General features: G+C 20.2%; 5 protein-coding genes across 5 annotated transcripts; 3 read left to right on the plus strand and 2 right to left on the minus strand.

Annotated features, from left to right (window-relative positions):
* Positions 1-592: 592 nt before the first annotated feature.
* On the minus strand, positions 593-5,077 carry PY17X_1218600 (conserved Plasmodium protein, unknown function; the record flags this gene model as incomplete). Its single annotated transcript, XM_722487.2, has 1 exon — positions 593-5,077. One exon carries the CDS (start codon positions 5,075-5,077, stop codon positions 593-595), a length of 4,485 nt encoding a protein of 1,494 aa, XP_727580.2.
* Positions 5,078-6,855: 1,778 nt separating this feature from the next.
* PY17X_1218700 (translation machinery-associated protein 7, putative) lies at positions 6,856-7,471 on the plus strand (the record flags this gene model as incomplete). The annotated part of the gene is made up of 3 exons (XM_022956763.1): positions 6,856-6,873; positions 7,072-7,169; positions 7,423-7,471. 3 exons carry the CDS (start codon positions 6,856-6,858, stop codon positions 7,469-7,471), a joined length of 165 nt encoding a protein of 54 aa, XP_022812616.1.
* A 1,819-nt stretch (positions 7,472-9,290) lies between these two features.
* On the plus strand, positions 9,291-10,569 carry PY17X_1218800 (40S ribosomal protein S3A, putative; the record flags this gene model as incomplete). Its single annotated transcript, XM_022956764.1, has 2 exons — positions 9,291-9,453; positions 9,944-10,569. 2 exons carry the CDS (start codon positions 9,291-9,293, stop codon positions 10,567-10,569), a joined length of 789 nt encoding a protein of 262 aa, XP_022812617.1.
* Positions 10,570-11,078: 509 nt separating this feature from the next.
* PY17X_1218900 (conserved Plasmodium protein, unknown function) lies at positions 11,079-12,139 on the minus strand (the record flags this gene model as incomplete). Its single annotated transcript, XM_022956766.1, has 5 exons — positions 11,079-11,125; positions 11,275-11,338; positions 11,425-11,555; positions 11,714-11,926; positions 12,040-12,139. The coding sequence occupies 5 exons, from the start codon at positions 12,137-12,139 to the stop codon at positions 11,079-11,081; spliced, it is 555 nt and encodes a 184-aa protein (XP_022812618.1).
* Positions 12,140-13,530: 1,391 nt separating this feature from the next.
* Positions 13,531-21,498, plus strand: PY17X_1219000 (conserved Plasmodium protein, unknown function; the record flags this gene model as incomplete). Its single annotated transcript, XM_022956767.2, has 2 exons — positions 13,531-21,272; positions 21,381-21,498. 2 exons carry the CDS (start codon positions 13,531-13,533, stop codon positions 21,496-21,498), a joined length of 7,860 nt encoding a protein of 2,619 aa, XP_022812619.2.
* Positions 21,499-21,630: the final 132 nt, after the last annotated feature.

Raw genomic sequence — 21,630 nt, forward strand, 5'->3', positions numbered from 1 at the left:
AATTTTTATAAAACATTTAAATAAAAAATAGCAATTTTTGATAAGTTTTATTTTTATTATTTAGAGTGTACTATTATACAAACAACATTGTTTATATGCCAAATTTAAGCAGAATAAATAATAGTTTTTTTTTTTATATGGACAAAAAAAAAGCATCATATATGGGATGGTATTTTTGCATATTTTGTTAACATTTTCATAATGTACAGAGTTTTATTACAAAAAAATGGAGAGTGAAAAAAAATATGCATAAATAAATCGGGTAATAAAAATGCAAACGCTTAAATCAAAATATGAAAAGGTGTGTGAAATTGTAAAAAAAATTCCAAATATCAATAAAGGAAAATATAAAAAAAAAATATATATATTATTATATGTTTAATAAATATCTTAAATTGGATGATGTATAGATAAAAAATTTCCACATATTTACTGCGAATACAGTTTATTACAATTAGTTATGTAAATGAAAAGACTGCAAATAAATTTGGAATTTTATAATCGTTATTTATTCATCAAAATTAATATACATATATAGTTGTAAATGTATATATTTCCATTTCCAATAGATAGAGAGTAAAAACATAATTGTTTATCTACGAAAATACCAAAATGATGAAAATACTGATATTAAAAAAAATATAAAAAAGAAATTTGAATATGGATAATTATGAATCGAAGTTTTAAGAATATAATAAATATGATTTAAATTTTTTTTCGTTTTTTTTATATTTCCATTTTTTTTTTTGTATGTAATATCTTTAAAATATTCTATTTTGTCATGTCCCCAAATTTTCATTATTTTACTATCTTCAATTATATATTTATAAATAGGAGGAATAATTCCTATATAATTATCTTTATCATTTTTTCCAGTATATTTTTTAGTATATTTATTTATATAATAAAAAAAATAACTATTATTAAATTGTGAAAAATAATCAAAAAGATCAGTCTCATAATTATTTTTCTCAGCTTCCAATAAATTTGTATAAGGAAGTAAAAAATTATCTAATTTTATATAATTAAAAAAAATCGGTTTTAATTTTTTTGAATATTTTTGTCTATATTTATCTGCACACAAATAAGTAATACTTTTAGTCATATTATATATAATTTTTTCCATTTTTTTTTTTTTTTTAATTATTTTAATATAATCATGATTTTTATTATTAATATATTGCATAGCATAAAATTGATCTGTTAAATATATATCATATTTTTTACATATTTCTTTATAATTTATAATAAATTCATAATAAATATATTGAAAAAAAATTTCTACAAGTATATGTTTTTTTATTATCTCTTTATATATATCTATATGTTTGTATAAAATATAGTATGGGTAATATAAACACACATTTCCCTTTTTTCCAACGCCACCTCTTTTAACGTCGCCTCTTTTAACTTCGCCTCTTTCAACTTCGCCTCTTTCAACTTCGCCTCTTTCAACTTCGCCTCTTTCAACTTCACCTCTTTTAACTTCGCCTCTTTCAACTTCGCCTTTTCCAACTTGGCCTCTTTCAACTTCATCTCGGCCGTGGCCCCTATTCAATTTTTGGCCATGGCTATAGTTATAAAAATTTATCAAAGATCTTTGAATTTTTTTGTTTTTTTTTTCTCCTTGTTGAGATTGATAGTTATAATAATATAAAATAAATGGTGAACTGTATATTGGAGAAAAGGGTGGGAATGCTATTTTTTTTTTCATTTCTTTTAAAAATTTATCAAAAGATATTTTATGAGTCATATAATAATATGTCTTGTTAATAATATGTTCAACATTTATATCTTTCCAATTTAAATTTTGAAATATATAATGTATTTCTGTATACATGCTATTATATAATAAATATTTTTTTTTCTTATCAAGTATTTCTAATAGTTCTTTTTTTTTATGTAATATAATAGAACTTGTAAAATAAATAATAAAAACACCATCATTTGATAATAATATATCAAATAATCGAGCTAGCTTGTTAAATTCTGTGATGACATGTGCATAATATGTAACAACCCAACTTAAGCAAAAAAAAAATTCTGTTCCACTAAGTTGTAATGAACTTTTCTTATTTTCTGTTTTATTATCATCTTTGTTTTTTTCATCATTTTTATTTTGTAATGTTTTTTGTGAGTTTCCATTATTTTGATTATTACGATATTGACTGTTATGTTTTTTATTTTCACATTCTTGTTCATTTTGTAATATACAAAAAACATTATATACTTCTTCATCCAAATATCTTAATAATAACCCAACACCTTTAAATGTATTTTTAATTGAAACATCCAAAGACAGTGTTAAATAATCTATCATATAGAATAATAGAAATCTTTCACAAAGCAAATAAACTATATATTCTTTTTTTTTTTTTTTTTTTTTATATTTTATATATTTTTCAATTTTGATATTATTAAGTATACATATTTTTTCAATATATTTTTCTTCTATTAAAAACATATTACTAATATTGTTTTGAAGAATATCATATTGATCGTCTTCCTTTTCCTTTTTTTGTTCATCAATATTTACATTAGTAGTTCCATTTTTTTTATCATTTGAATTTATCAATTTTTTTTTTTTTTTTTTTTTCCACAAATTTGAATAAGCTGGGTCGTCAAGACCCGTTTGACAATGTGTGTATTCTTCAGAAGGTGCATTAAATTTACAACATGATGAAAATGGATGAATAAAATTAACGTCAAAATTGTTTTTATTTGTATGAGTCATATAATCATTTTTATATTTTTTATGAAATGGTAAATTAATGTGATTATATTTTTTTTCAAAAATATCTCTACATATTTTATTTATAGCATGTTTGTATATAAAATGTTCTAAAAAAACATATTTTTGATATTTCATAAAAAATTTATGACAATAAACAGTTAAGAAAACTAAACAAACATCATGTACTCCTTGGGCATAATATATTTTATTAGAATGCTTATATAAAATACTACAGATAACATTTTTTAAAATATATTGATATTTTTTTTTAATTTCATAAATAACATTTTTATGTATATTCCAGGTATTTACACTTCTTTTTACATCTTTTTTAACTTGTATTCTCTCATTTTCTTCTAATAAAACACTATCAATTAGCCATTTATTTAAATTACTATTTAAATTATAGTTATATTTTATACTATTTTGGAAATATAAAGATGCTAAATTTCTGTTTATATCATTTTTTATATTACTATCTTTATATTTATTAACAATATGATCAACTATATATATATCCACTTCTAATACATTTTCATATATTATCTTTAACAATTTAATTATAAAATTTTTATTAATTTTTTTATCATAATTATTATTTTTATTTCTTTCTTCAAAATTTAATAATAAATTTACAACTTGTTTTGAATTTTTTTTAATAAACTTTTTTGTTTTTTTATTAATATTACCAAAATTGCTAGATGACAATTTTGTCTTTTTTTTAATTTTATTTATTTTTTTTTCAAAATATAATTTTAGAATTTTAGAATATTTATTACTTCCTTTTTTTTTACGAATTCTTTTCATCAAAAATTCATAATCAAAAGATTTTGGTGATAAAAAAAATCGAAGAGGACATTTCTTTTCACTATTTTTTTCATTCAAATTATTTGACATATCATCACTATTATATTTATAACAATCATCATCATCATCATCATTAGGTGATAATAATGTCGATGCTGTACTACTTTTGTTCTCTATTGTATCTATAGAATTATTTGAATCATCAGAAAATTTTTTATTTTGAAACTCTTCCGAAGAATATTCATCTAAATTAGATAAATTAATAGAATAACCAAGTTCGGTATTTGTTTTTGGTGAAATATATTTATACAAAAAATTTTTATGATATTTTTTATTATTTCCAAATAAATATGTACATTTTATTTCTCTACTATTCTTTTCTCTTTGATCAAATATTTCATTCGTTTTTTTTTTGCTATATTCTGTGTTATTTTTTTTTCGTTTTTTTTTTATATTAATCAAATTTTCATTTTTATCTTTTTTTTCTGATATAAAACTATTTGTTATATTTCTCCTTCCGAGTATGCATTTTTTTTTTCTTTTTCGTAAACACATAGATGAGAAATCAGGATTCCACATATCACTATTAATCACATTGTCAACTTGCTCACCCGAATTACAAATTATATTGATACCTCTTTTTGGCATGTCATTTTCCGCATTTTTATTCGGCATGCCATTCCCCCTGTTCTGATCGAATAAACTAATTAATGATTCCGATTTTTCATTTCGATCGATATCAGAATTAGTTTTTACTATTGAATCTTTTGAAGTTTCAAAATTAGAATTTTGACTAGATATTTTGTTAGAAATTTGACTAGAATTTTTACTACAAATTTGACTAGAATTTTGACTATAATTTTTACTACAAATTTGATTTTTTTTTTTTTCCGAAATAGTTTCACTTACATGAGAAGTAACAGAAGATGTTATACATGCTTGATGCTGTGATTTATTCCATATCAATTTAAAATGATTAGAAAAGTTATTATATATAAATTTATTTCTATATTTTTTACACAATATATTTATTGGATGTTCATTATATTCCTTATTTTTTGATAAATTTATATTAAACCCAAGTAACAATAACCATATCTTTTGTCTTATTTTATTATTTTGAAACCCACCTTGTGTATATGAAAAAGATTTTATTATTTGATATAATTTTTTTTTTTCATTATTTGATACATTTTCATATATTTTTAAAATGTTTTTTAAATTTTTTATTTTTTCATTGTTTTGTTCATCATATTTATCAAAATAATTTTTATATACAATTACATCATCAAGCAAACATAATTTATTCTCATATTTTTTATCATCTTTATTATAATGTTTATGTATATATATATATCTATTTTGTTTTTTTATCTGAAATCTTCTTTTATTATATATTTCGGAATCACTATAATTTTTTTCCCTATATATAGAATATTTTTTTTTATAATTTTTTTTTTTTTTATACAAATATTCAAAATCTATACAACTATCGTATTCTATATCCCTCCTCTTTTTTTTTCCAGATGACTTCATGTTAACAAATTATGTATATACGCTATTTTTTATTTTTCATAATTATTCTATAATATGAGAATAGAAATTAGTCAAAATGCGATAAAGCGAAAACTGTCACGCACTTCACACACCATACTTCATGCATACTTCATATATACGCACATCATACATACGCACATCATACGTACATCATACGCACATCATACGTACATCATACGCACATCATATATACATGCATAGTTCATACATACATACATACATGCATAGTTCATACATACATACATACATACATGCATAGTTCATACATACATACATACATGCATAGTTCATGCATACGCATGTGTAGCTAACCTATCCTAGCACTATACCAAATTATGGTCTGTATAAAATGTTGAAAATGTGGCTACCAAATAAACTTGTTTATAGATTGTTTTATTTAATAATTTGTGTAAACTTATGAAATTATAAATCTTTGTTAGCATGTGGTTGGGCATGTATATATGTGTGTGTGTATATAAAACAAATATCTTTCGAAACAAACAAAATGAAATAAAATTAATTAATTAATTATGCACTTAAATTTATTTGAGTAATGACTACGAATATACATTGGTATGTTAAAACTGAAATAAGCTAGTTATTGTTTTAAAAAAAATTAAAAGACAAATATGTGCACATATATATTAATACGCCAGATGATACATAAACACTGCTGCATATTCATTAAAAAAAAAAAAAAAAACACAAAAAAATGTAAAAATTGTGATATATAGTAGATATTTTACGGAAAAAAGGCTAGTTCATAAATAAACACTATAAAAAATGATAACAATATAGTACCAATATGAAAATGTTTTTTGTTTTTTCCTTTTTGCTTTTGCTTTCGATTTTGCTTTTGCTTTTATTTTTTATTTTTTCGAATACAGAAAACTTTACAATAGAATGCAGCTATAAAGTTATATCATTACATGTCTTATTATGAATATAAAATGAATAAGCTTTTGTACTTTACAATTTATATACATTTATTTTTTTAAAAATTATAAAGAGTTAATAAAATATTCCAATTACATTTTATTAATGTTTATGTAAATATACACACATATTTTATTTTAACTTTATATAGAAATATAGCATTATCACCGGTTAAATATTATTAATATAATTTCGATACATTTGAAAAATTTTTATATAAATAATTATAATAATATGTTGATGTGGAAATACAAAATAATTTTATATTTATAAGGATACTGATTTAAAATCATAATAATAAAAAAAAAAAGTTATATGCATCCAATGTATAAACACAAAAAACAAACAAATTGTATAATGAAATAAGCTTTAAATGTAAATGTAAATGCAAATGTAAATGTAAATAATGTTGTATGTATATATTTTTCACATTGTAAAAGATAAAAATGTTGAAAAGGAATATTTAATATTAGCGATTTTTTTTATTAAAATAAAAGCACAATATATATTATATACATACATACATGGGTATGCACAAGCTTATTTTGCCAAATTACATACAAATAAATATGCAATGTAAAAAAAATTAAAAATATATCAAAAAAAAAAAAAAAATTTGTTCGAAAAATTATACTCTTTATTATTCAAGTTATAAATTTTAAATAACCATATTCTTTTCTTTTCTTTTTTTAAATTATATTTATTATTGAAGAAAAAAATAATACTACATAGTATTATTCATTTTAAAAATAATATGTTATAAATATAAAAAAATTTCCTCTTTTTTTTATTGCGATATTTATATATATTTTCTTTTTAAAATGCCACTTAATATACAGGTTAGCTTAGTTAATATATATAACCAAAACTGTGTTCAAAGCTCAAAACAAATAAAGAAAAGAAAAAAGAGAGCCTGTATATATATATATATATGTATATAGTCATATTGTGTCCATGATACAAAAGTTGTATCACTTGCATTTTATAATAACGTCTTTTATATTTTTTGCATTTTTTTTTAATATTTATTTTAATAGGGAGGTAAAAAAAAACCCTTAAAGGCAGCCAAAAAGGGCCCAGTCGAATTAACAGAGGAAGATATAGCTTTTAAAAAAGAAATGGCCGAAAAAAAAAAGTAAAAAGAAAAAGAATTAAACACACATATACATATATGAAATATTGTATATGTAGTTGTATATATCATTACACATTTTTAAATCTGAAAAAATGAATATATCTCATAAAATAGACCAATATGTTATCATAATATGTTCTTTATCCCATATGTTGTTCACATATTATATAATTATACATATGAATATAGATTTTTTTTTTCCATTTTTTTTCCCATTTTTTTTCCCATTTTTTTGTTTTATCATTGTGTTTAGGGCTGAAGAAGAAGCTAAACAAAAATTATTAAAGGCAAAGAAAAAGTAGACATTATTTTTTTTTTTTAACTATATATAATATGCATATTTTATATTGATTGCAAGCAAAACTGGAGAAATTGCACACAAATTATATTTTTTTATTTTTATCACATTCTTAGCATGAATATAGTTTTTTTTTTTTTCTTTTTTTAAGTTTCCTATTTATCGATAAAATATGAAATAATTATGTAATGATGTTGATATAAAAATTTTAAATAACATTATATTAAAAAAAATAGTAACATTTTTAAAAAAATATTATTTATATGCTATTAAAATAGCTTTGCTTGGAAAAGTATCACTATTTTGGCACTGTCACTATTATCACTATTATTGGGTACTATTTAATAATCTTACAAAGCAGTTATTTTCATTTATTTTTAAATAATATAAGAAATAAAATAAAATAAAATAAAAATTTCTAAAAGTTAAATATATAACTAAAAAACGAAAACAACATATGATAAAATAATAACGATACAATGTCTATGTACATTCATATGTTGTAATTTTGTGTAACCGTTTTTGTTTGTTTGTGTTGGTATCGTAAATATACACATAATCCTATACATGCCAACATTATTTTAATTTTAGTTAAAATTATATTAATATCATAACGAAAAAATGTCACCTTTATATATTAAAAATGTTAATTTTATTTTAGAACAAAGCTGATAATGTTGTTTTTAATAATTACTTGATTTATTTAATTTGCAAAATATAAGAATAATTTATAGTTTTATAATTCATTATTTGACTTACATATTTTTTTCACATAATTTGTCACATAATTTATCACATAATTTATCACATTTGAATTATTCGTTTTTCATATTTAGTATATTATGCCTTAAATATGTCATTATATAAAATGAAACAAAGCAAAGCAAAATATTGTAGTACTTAACACAATTATAATATTTGTTATGTTAATATTATTATTATAACTTTTTTTGTAAACTAAATTAATTAACCAAACTAACCAAATTTGTATAAATTGAAAAAAAGGGAAAAATATTTTTTATTGTACTTTTCCTTTTTTAGGATAAAGAAAAATATTAATTTTTAATTTTGTCATTCCATTTAATTAATATCAAGAATTTTCCAAGTTTTTTTAAAAAATAAATATATAGTTAAGGGCCATAAAAATATTTACCTATATTTTAAAATAATTGGGGGTATAATGTATATTATTTATGCATATATATTTAGTATATATATTTAGTATATATATTTAGCATATATATTTAGTATATTGATTTTCCTTTGAATATTAGGTAAAGTATAAGCTCTGATAATATACCCCTTTATCACTCAAATATTTCAATACAAATAAGGGATACGATTATATATATATTTTTTTAAGTGTACCCTTAAATAAATAAAGTGCATAAAAAAATTGAACAAAAAAAAAATTATAACATGTAATCTTATATATATATATATGTATACTTTAAAGAATAATTATTATGTATGACCTATGTAATATTTAAGAAACGTAAAAGGAACAAAATATAATGTTTTATTTATAAAATTTAAACATAAAAAATAAACATATTCATGTGCTTATATATATTATTATTTACATATAAAATATATGGGTATATATTATATATAGGGAATTGTATTGTATACATTTTAGCATACTAATTTATATTATAATAAAAATATATATGTTTATCCAATTAAAAAAATAATATATATTTTTTTTTTAATAATTTACAAAAAATAAAAAAAAAATAATTTACAAGCTTAATTTTGTTAATTATTAAATTTAAAATTTTTCGATTTTATATTTTCATTTATAAATTAATATAACTGGAAAAATGGCAGTTGGAAAAAATAAAAGAACATCAAAAGGAAAAAAAGGTGGAAAGAAAAAGGTCACTGATGTTTTTACCAAAAAAGAATGGTATGATCTTAATGCTCCTAAAATGTTTATGGTTAGAAAATTTGGAAAAACCTTAGTTACTAAAACGATTGGAAAAAGTAAGAAATAAAAATAAAATAATTTGAAAAATAAGTTACTATTTTTTTTAAACGTATATATATGGCTATATATTATCCCTGTTACCATTATATTTTGTTCGAAATGTATACCTATCTATATATTTGTATGTATGTATATGTATGTATAGCTTTCAAAACGTTGTATATATTATGACCAAATCGAATGAACATATTACATTTTTGTACTAATGCCATGGTGTACCCATACGATTTATGCTTAAAATGTATACGCTTTATATCTATTTTTATCCACACATATTCGTATTATATATATATATATATATATATATATATATATATGTATGCATGTATATGAACTGTACATGTTAGTATGCGCACCAATAGGTGGTTTGACATTTTTCTAACAATCCGTTTTTTGTTGTATATCAGATAATATATATGTTTTATTTTCCGAATTTTATATTAATATATATTTTTTTTTTTTTTTTTTTTTTTTTTAAAATGATAGAATTGGCAACTGATGGTTTAAAGGGTAGAATTTATGAAGTCAACTTAGCCGATTTAAATAATGATGAAGATCAAGCTCATAAAAAAATAAAATTAATATGTGACCATATCATAAATAGAGATTGTTATACAGATTTTTGTGGGTTAAGTATAACCAGAGATAAATTATGCTCACTAATTAGAAAGGGTTATACATTAATAGAAGGATGTACTGATGTTAAAACTATTGACAATTATCATTTAAGAATGTTTTGTATAGCTTTTACTAAAAAAAGACCTAACCAAACAAAAACCACTTGTTATGCACAAACTAGCCAAATTAAAAAAATAAGAAAAAAAATGGTAGATATTATGCACGCTGAAGCTAGTAAAGTTTTATTAAAAGATTTAGTAAAAAAAATAATTCCTGAATCAATAGGCAAAGAAGTTGAAAAACAATGTAAAAAAATATTTCCATTACAAAATGTTTTAATTAGAAAAGTTAAAATTTTAAAAAGACCCAAATTAGATATTTCAAAATTAATGGAATTACATTCAGATCCAAAAGAAGATTCAGGAAAAAATGTTAAATCTTTACCTGAATCAAAAGAAGCTACTAACATTTTAACTGCTGAACTTAAACATTAATAAAGAAAAAAAAAAAAATACAAAATTTGGAAAAAAAAATAATATTCCATTTATGCACACATTTTGTTGTGTATGTATATAAAAATATGTTATTTTTAATTTTTTTTAATTCCAACATTATATATATATGTATGTATGTACGTACTTGTGCATATTTTGCACTTGTATGTGAATAATTTCCTTTTTTATGAATTAATTAATGAATGGAACTTAATTTTTTATAAAATAAAAATAAACAGCTTTTATGGAAAATTTAATATAGATATATATTTTTATCAAAAATAAATAAGTACAATATTAAAACCTGTTTTATAATTCTCATAAATAGATTATATACTTTTACAAACTAATAAAAGAAAAAGAAAGAAAAGGAAAGAAAAGGAAAGAAAATGATAAACAATTCTAATCAATAAAAGAGAAAGGCTTTATGTCTAATACACTCCTTTTTTATTATTATCTCCTTAGTCAACATTTCTGAAATTAATTAAAAATGTGTGGAAAATTTCGTCCTAGTTTTTGCCAATGCTTTTCAGCCGTATTAATAATGGCCTTAATTCTGTAACAAAAATTAAAGTATATTAAAATGGATAAAATTGCAAAAAATAAAAAATAAACAAAAAAATTATTTTTTATTTTTTTTATTTTTTATTTTTTTTATTTTTTATTTTTTATTTTTTTTATTTTTTTTTCTATTTTTTTGTGTACCCTCGTCGCTTTGATACTGCACATGCGTTTTCTTAAAAATGCCGCATATTTTCAAAAGCAAAGCCTTCAAACGTCAAAAAAAAAATGGAAAAATCGATTATCTGTTTTATGTGCATATATGAACTATAAACAAAATGGATAAATGTTTACATTTAGCATATTTGAGTGTTTGGAAATTTCAAGGTCAACTATTTCCATTTGTTCTTGGAACTCTTTTTTAATTTTCTCAATAATTAAATCTTTGTTCATAAGAATATTTTTATTTTCTTCTCTAAGTTCTACTATTATTTATATTTTTTAATTAAAAAAAAAATATGCATTATACTGATAATAGTATCATGGAAAAACAATTAAGACAAAAAAAAAAATAATAAAAAAGAAGGTTCATATATGCACACTGGTTAATTACATATTGGCTAGTTACATATTGGCTAATTACATATTTCGTTATATGATTTTTCAGACAGTAATGCTAAGTCCCCTAGCATTTCATAAATATCATTTTCAATATTTTGGTATTGATTTAGTATATTTTCATATTCATTTATAAAATTTTTATAATTAGCATTGTTTTTTATTTCAAGTTCTTTAATGTTTTTAATTTTGTCTATTCGTTGTTCTTTTAGTTCGCTTATTAATTTTGTTTTTGTTTCTACATTTGAACAAAATAAAATGGATCGTTGCAAAAGTAAAATGTTATAAAAATATGAGAATTATAAAGGTAAAATAATTATAGTATTAAAATAGGGAAGGATAATATATTACCTAAATCATTTTTTATCGTTTCAATTTTTTCTTTCAACTCTTTAGCTTTAAGAAGGTGTATTTCCTCTTTTTTTTTATTTTTATCGATTATAGAACTCATTTTTTTTTTTTGTTAGCTTTTATAATTTTTGTTAAAAAATAATTTAAAATACCTTTAAGGTGTGTGTAGCAATTCCAAAATATTTTTAGTTATAAAAAAAGTTAAGAAAAAGTTCATATAAAAGTATAAGAATAAAAAAAATATATTTATACTTTTGTAAAACTGTACATTGTATATATTTATTAAGTTAAACATTTTACCAATAATAAAATATATAATATTTTTACATGTTAAAATATGTCCAACATTATTTATATAAATAAATATATATTTATTTTATGAGCATCCGAATGCATATATTAATTTTCTTTCAAATAAAATTATGCCATATTTTTTTTTTCATTTAATTATTTAGCAAATTATGAGATATATAAACATTTAAACATTCAAATGAGAAAAAATTGAACTTAAAAAAGGAAAGAGGGAAAATACGAGGAATGTTATCACTTAGACATGCCACTTTAAAAAAAAGAAAGAATATAATATTGTATTGTACTATTTGTATTGTAATATTTTTTTTTTTTTTTTTCTTTTTTTTTTTCTTTTTTTTAATACGCAAAATAAAAATGCTTACTGCAATACTTGTTATTTTACAAGTGACATCAAATTCCTTTAAAAATTTTTTTTTTTCATTAAAATTATAAGCACACGCAAAAAAAGGTACATTGTTATTTAGAAGAAAAAAAAAATATGGCGACTTTTCATTTTCTTTTCTTTTTTCCATAAAATATATAAAATAAAATGTGTTAAAAAAATGTATTTATAATACTTGTATATTTTATATATATACATTTTTTTTTTATTTTAAGCTAGCAAATAACGAATAATATCTAACAACATAACTCGTTTTCGCGAACTTTTAAATCTTACATATATATATCTTCACATGTTTAAAATAAAAATATTAATTCTAACTTAATTTATTTTTTTGTATATTATAATATATTTATTGTTTTACATAAGGGGTAATTAATTTTGTTCTTGAAAAATAACGGAAATAAAATAAAGCAATCATAAGATTTGTTTATTCTCATTCTTATTCTCGTTATCATTCTCATTTTGTTATACATTTTTGTAAGTCAAAAAAATAAATTACTATACACCCCCCCATATATATATATATAGATACTCACAATTGTGAGTAAAAAACAAAAACAGAAAAAATTCATGCATGCTTATATATGTATGGATATAAAATTTAGTTAATGTCATCTATGTATTGATGTTATGGACATTTTATTTGTTTTTTCGTTTTTCTAAAATGTTTTTACATAATTGGAATGTATATTAAGATTCATTCTGGGGCGGATGTGAAAAAATTAGCATATTTGATATATATGCTCGAAAAACCCTAAAATTCAATTTTTTTTTATTAAAAAAAAAAAAAAAAAATGAACAATAATAACAATAACAGAAAAAGCTACAATAATAATTTTTTTAATGAATTTGAGAACGACAAAAAAGAATTGTATAAAAAAAATTCAAATGATATAGGACCAAATTATGAACAAAACAAAATGGCTAGACATATAGGAAATAATAATGTGCAAAAAATGGGACATAAAAAAAATAACCAAAATAATGGAAATAATAATATTACTGGAAATTGGAATAATTATAACAACAATCGAATATATGATTCTTCAAATATCCAAAATAAAGGAAATAAAAATATTTCAATAAAACGAAATTTAATAAGTGGCAAACCAAATAAAAGTATGGAACATATAAAAAATAATATCATTAAAAATAAAATATTAAAAAATTACAATTTTTCTAATAATAGTTCTTCTAACACTATTCATAAAAATGAATTTAGAACAAATTCAGAAAATAATTCTAATCAGGCTATTCAACAATTTTCAAAAGGTTCACAATTTAACAATAATAAAAAAATAACACACGAAAATCAAAATATTTATAATTTTCATAATATAACTAATAGTAACTTAAAAAATATTGGAAACGATAATTTAAGTGCAAATAATAATATTTATCATAATCCTGATTTTTTAAAAAAAAAAGAAATTTCAAAAAAAGCTCTAATAAATAATAATTTAAATATGTCTTTAATTGAAAAAAATGATAAAAATAAAAAATTTTATGATTATTCACAAACTTCATCTTATAAAGGATATAATAATATAACTAAAGAAAAAAAAATATTACAAGACAATATTTCTAATACTAACTTTTATCGTACAGAAAAAAAAAATATTGGTAAAATTCAAGGTAGCGAATCTGATACTACTTTTTCACAATATTCTAACAATAGTTTTTACAATAAAAATAATGAACAACTATATGGAAATAATGTAATAAAAAAGTTGTATAATAATAAAATTTCTTCAAATTATGTAAAATTTGATAATTCACAAAATGAAAAATATAATTTGCCAACTGAAACAGAATCACGGGGTTTATATTTTAATAAAAAAAATAATGATGTTTATAAAAATGTCTCAGAAAATATAAATAATTATATTATCCAACCAAATAATAATTTTAATAATACACAAAATGATTATTCTGAGCTAGCCAATATAACTGATGAAAAAGGTTCCTACCCGTTTGAGCAGGCTTCTGAACATGTCAATAATGTTAGCAATGTTAAAAATATGGATAATGCTAAAAATCTGGATAATGCTAATAGTGTTAAAAATCTGGATAATGCTAAGAGTGTGGATAAGATTGGGCAGGTTGGCCAGAATGATGAAAGCTTAGAAAAAAAAATATACCAAACGATAAGTAATAATAAAGAAGCTATTAATATTTTATCAAAATATTTTAAAAATATAAATGGAAATATAGATCCTGCAACTTTGAATAATATAATATTAGAGTGTAAAAATAATAAAGTTTTAGCCAACATTTTAAATGGAATAAAGAAAGAGATTAGCAATAGTAGCAATGGCAATAGTAGCAATGGTAATAGTAGCAATGGCAATAGTAGCAATGGCAATAGTAGCAATGGCTTGGGCAAATTAACAGATGCAGCGCGTGATAAAGGGGCTATATATAATTATGAAAATAATATTAAAAAATGTATAGATGTAAAACAGGTTGATGATAAAAATAAAAACAATCAAGTTATTAAACATATTTTTAAAAGCACAGATTTTGATAATATTAAAAATAAGTGGAATATGTGTATAATAAAATATAAGGATAAAAATGTTTATAATATATTTAACAATGTTGAAAATAGTATAAATATGAATATAAAAAATGTAGACATATTTAAATCATCATTATTTTGTAGCAATAATTATAATTTATCCAAAGATATATTTTATAATAATTATAAAATTGTATTAACACATAATGTGAAATATTTATTATTAGAAAATATTTTTAGCTTTAAAACTGGGTCCGAAAAAAAAAACAGCTCACAAAACGGTTCAAATGTATTAGTAGAAAATTCTGATAATAATAATAAAAACAATGTTAGTGAGTCAAATTCACTTTTTTCAACGATCTCATATGCTGATTCTAGTTTTGATAACTTTTGTCTTTTCTTTAATAATTTTTATCAAATAAATGAGTGGTATAGAAATAAATTATTTTGCTTTCTTGTATACAAAATAATAATTATGGATGAAGAGGAAAATGAATATCACAGTTACTATAGTATTTTTTTAAAGATATTAGACAAAAATACATTTGTTTTTTTTTTATCAGTCTTAATTAATTTAATAAAAAATTATTCTTTAAAATTAAAATATATGATTAATGTTATAGAAAGGTTATTACCAGTTTTAGCTAAAAAAAAAAATGAAAAAAAAAAAAATGAAAAAAAAAAATACAATTCGATATCAAATAATTATTATTCCGGTTCAAGTACGAAAAAGTATATACTTTTTAATATACTTTATTTTAAGCTACTTCGTTTGTTATTTTATAAAATTGAAAATTTTTATGTTCAGAAAAAACATTTATTATTATTATTTTTAAGATATATAAAAAATTTCTTATTAAATATATGTAACTCTACTATAATTATACAATATTTATTTATAAAATGTATTGAACTAATGAATAAATATAATAACCAACAATATATTTTAATTAAAACCATTTCTATGGAAATTTTATTACAATTATGGAATAATGAATTTTTAAAACTGTCTATTTTAAAAATGGGAAAATCAATAATCAGATTTATTATTTTTATAAGTAATGTAGAATATGTAAATAAAAATATCTTTCCTTTTATTTTGTCATATATTGAAACAGCTAATCAAATAGATGTTCATAATTATATTTCATCATTTATTCAAAACAATAAATATTATAAACAAAAAAAAAAAAGATTAAAACATTTTTTATATTATTTAAAAAAATACAATGTTTTATCTTTATATTATGATAATGCACAAACAAATAAAATAACTATATCGTTAGATGAAGATATAGAAGATGGAAATGTAGACACTTCAATAAATTATGATCAAAATTCCATTTATGGAAATACAATTTTTGATTTGTTACTTCAAATAAAAGGTAGTTTTAATTATTTTAATATTTTACTATCAAAAAATGAAAAAAATTGTCTCGATTTTTTACTTAATTTAGATAACTCAAACACACATTTTCATTTTCACTTATTTTATGATGTATTTATTCAAACCAATTTAACAAATTTAGTGAATGAAAATAAGTTGGTCTACTACTTCGAGTGGCTCCTAAATGAAAAAAATGAAAAAAACGAAAAAAATGAAAATGGCGAAAATGGCGAAGAAAGCGATTCCGAGTGGGAGGCACAAACAAAGGGGATAATTTCTTTGAGTGGGAATTTAAAGGAAGAAAGAAATTCTGTCGCTTTTCGAAATAAAAGACACAATAGTTTTATAGAAAATGAAAACAGCCATTTTCCAAAAAAAGCAAAGTATGCCGACACTGTAAATGATGATTATGGTTCCTCTATAAATAATAATAAAAATGGGGAAAAAAGCGAAGCTAATGAAGATGGGAAAAAAAACGAAGCTAATGAAAGTGGGAAAAAAAACGAAGCTAATGAAAGTGGGAAAAAAAACGAAGCTAATGAAAGTGGGAAAAAAAACGAAGCTAATGAAAGTGGGAAAAAAAACGAAAGTAATGAAGATGGGAAAAAAAACGAAAGTAATGAAAATTTGCCAAATTATTGCGAACACACAGAAGACAAAAATTATAATGAACAAGAAAATGAAAAAGTGATGTATTGTTTGTATGAACTATTAAAAAAAAATGATGGGATAATATCAAAAATATATTGTTCCCATATAAAGTTAAGTTTTTTTTTTAATATATTTTTTTATAAGGGTAATGAAATGAGTCGAATATTATCAAGCTCTTTATCTATTTATAGTAGAAAATATAAAAATTTTAAAAGAGATAATCAAAAAGTTATAAAATTTATGAACATAAATAATATCACACATTTTTTGATAATTAAATTTATGTTAAAATATTTAGGTAAAATAAAATGTAATGATGATAAAGATGACATTACAAAAGACATGGAAAATGAAAAAATAATTTCAAATTCAGATAAAGACATATTTACATGTTATAAAATTTTAGATTATTCTTTAAAAAAAGATATAAATAATGTAAATAGTTTTTTAAATTATATAAATAAAATTATATTACATTTATATGAAAAAAAAAGAGAAAATATAGTTTTAAGTTTAATCATATCTTTTAGTATTTATAATTTTATATCATATATTGAAAGAGGGGATGATAATAAAAAAACAATTTTAGAAAATATCGAAAAATTTAAGCTTATTGATATTGTTAATGATATATATAAAAATTGTCTTATAGGATTTCTTTTAAAAGGAAATAATTATTTTATAGATGAAGGAGCAACTGTTATAAATTTAGAAGATATATATAATTATGAACTAACAAATCATATGAAAATAATTCCTAAAAATATTAATAAAGAAATATTTGATCTTGTTAATTTTAAAAAATATATATTTCAAAAAGGAAATTATAAAAAAATTGAAACTATAAAAATTTGTAAAAAAAATATGATAAATAATTTATATACTTCTGAAATATTAAATTATATTTATTATAATGTCTTATATATTGTTATTCATTTAATTATGAATATAAAATTTTACTACACCATATTTTTTAATACATACAAAAAAAATATTCATCATTTTTCAAAAAAAACATGTTTTATTTTTAAAACCCATGGGGAATATAACATCAAGACTGCATATTTGGATTCTCAAATTTTAGCAAATAACAAAAATCTGGATCATTTTTTTTCACAAACAAGTCAGCAAGATGTTAATGCTGGCAATGTTGGAAATGCTGGCAATGCTAATGTTGGAAGTGTTGACAATGCTAACGGTGATAATGATGATAATAAATGCATCTTATTAAAATTAGAACGAGGAAATTATAATTGTTATATAAAAAAAAAAAAGTTAATAATAAAATATTATAGAAATGTTAAAAAAAACATAATTAAAAATTTAAAACAATATATATTAGTGAATAATTCTCATATTGATATTAAAACCTTTATGCAAGATTCTATATATTTCGATATATTATTTACATTTTATAAATCTCCAATATTTATGCAAACATTATCTTTCTCTCTTTATTCTAAAAATACAAATATGTCTATTAATGACAATTCTGCTGAAATTAATTTTAATTTAAAAATTCTGACCCAAGTAAAAGATATATTTTCCTTTATTCAACAAGTTAATAAGATTGTTTATTTAATTGTACATAAAGGTTTATATAGTCACAAAGAAATTATATGCATTTTAAAAAATTGTATATATGACAATACTGATGATATAAATTGTAACAATTTTTGTATTGATTTTTTTTTTTATGAAATTGTTGATACTTCTTATTATCTAAACAGATACACAAAATGCAATACAATAAATTATAAATCTGATTGCAGTAATAATAATAAAACGATACAAAGAACCTTACCTCAACAACATATTTACACAAACGATAGGAACGAAGATGAAGAAAATTGGAATAATACTGAAATAAAAATAGATAACTCAAATATGCATACACCCACAAAATTTGGAAATGGTAGAAATTGGTTATTTCGCTATAGCTACAAAAATGAGGGAAAAAATGAGGAGAAAAATGAGGAGGGAAAAAATGTTAATTTTAACGAACTTTTAGATTATGTCGTATATTCAATTAATAATAGCTACAAAAAAGAACGGATAATATTTTGGAGTGAATTTTTTTATAGTCTTAAAAATTTTGGAATAATTAATTTTCAAATATTTTTTTACTTATGCTCAATGTTAAAGATGGTTAAAAATATCAACAGCGAATTTAAAAATAGACAAATTGCAATAATTAAAAAAAAAATAAAAATTGTCGAAAAAATATATATATTATATTTATTTAAAATCGGATTTATTTTTAATATGAGCATATATGAAACATTTGATTTTTTATTTTCCACAATTACAATTATATTTAATTATAATTTTTTTAATTTTTATATGAATAAAAAAGTTTATAATATTGATAAAGATAAAGAAGGTTTAGCAAAATCTTTTGCATCATATATAGAAAAAGATATAGAAAATATTATTAATAATTATGATCAAATGTCATTTATTGAAGCTATAAAATATATAAATGATTCTATATTTTTATTAAAAACCATAAAAAATTTGATACTTAAAAGTTATTCTTATATTAATATAATCATGCATATTTCATCCCTCAAAAATATTATTATAGATATGAATAATATAACATATCTTCAAATAAATAATGATCAAAATAATAAAATAAACAAATTTTTAGAAAAATATAAATCTCATAAATTTAACAAAAAAATAAAACAAACAAAAATTGATACTTTAAATGAAAAATCTTGTCAAGATGGTTATAAAACTTATGACGAATCAATATGTTCAGAAAAATTTAGTTCATCATCTAACGATGAAATTGAAAAATTGGATGCCTCTTTGGAATATTTTTCAAGTCATCTCATAAATAATGGCAACATAAATAATAGCAACATAAATAATAGCAACACAAATAATGGCAACATAAATAATGGCAACATAAATAATGGCAACATAAATAATGGCAACATAAATAATGGCAACATAAATAATAATAACAATATAAATACTAAAAAAATGAACAGTTTTGAAAATGAACAAATAAATAATATTAAGACAATGTGGATTTTCAAAATTTTTAAAAATTTTTATTCCAAATCATTTATTTGTTTTCAAAAAAATAAAACTGATGAAGAAAATTTTTATGAAAATAAAAAAAAATTGATATATTTTTTTTTCCCAAAATGTGTTAAAAAAAATAAAAAAACAATGAATAATTGGAATTTTATTTTAGATAAAAAAATTTATGAATTAAGAAAAAAACTAACAAAAGACAATAATTTTGTATATATGTCTAAGCAAGCTTTTTTGCTTAAGTGGATATTTTTACGATTATTTATTTTACGTAAATATAAATACAAAAAAATGAATAATACCCAAACATTTAATTATATATATAAAAAACTAAATTTAATATGTGAAGAAGAAGAAGAGTTGATTCGATTTAACATCACATCTGATTCTAATCTCATCTCTTTAGGAAATCAAAATCTTAGATATATTTTTCACATTTTTTTATGTCATATTAATAATAATTTGATATATTTAATTAATAAATGTATTAAAATTTTCAAAACTGAAGGAGGAACATATATTGATAGAAATATAACAAATAAACAAAATGAGATAAATAAAAAAAAACAAAAAATAAAAACAAAAGGAATAGAAAATACAGCAATCGATTGTATAAACTTTTATTCTACTAATTTTTTACTAGCATTTTATCCATATTTAATAAAATCAAGAATTTCTTATGATATATTTTTTAATTTATTTAAAATATATTTTAGTCTCTACTTAATAAATAAGCATACTAATCGATTGTCTATAGAATCCCCGATTTATATAATTCTTTTAATTTTTTCACATCAAATAACAATTAGTAAATATGTCATATTTTCTTATATTAATACTTTTGTAAATTTTATTCATTCATCTTCCTTATCAGACATGTTTTGTCTCGACTCTTTAACGCACCAAATTTTTATGGATAATATCAGGTATAAGCTAGCTAAATCGGACCATATATATATCAAAAAAAATAACACCATTTTTATAACCTTCATAAAAGTCAACACTTTTTCATTTTCTTTCCTTTACAGAGACAGCATAAATTATTTCATGAAAAATGCTATCCAAGAAAATGCCGTATTCGATGATATAATAATTAGCTATGACGCTAATAGTATATCACTATTTTATCATATGCTATTTGGAAACTTTTAATATAAGTTTATTTTAGTAAATAAATATGCACACAAAAAAAAAATCAAAAATTATATTTTTTTACTTGTTTGAACAAGACATTTTTTTTTTTTGTTCTTTTCTTTTATAATTTTCCGTTTGTTTTTTTTCTTG

Source organism: Plasmodium yoelii (genome assembly GCF_900002385.2).
Source record: "Plasmodium yoelii strain 17X genome assembly, chromosome: 12".
Lineage (NCBI taxonomy): Eukaryota > Apicomplexa > Aconoidasida > Haemosporida > Plasmodiidae > Plasmodium > Plasmodium yoelii.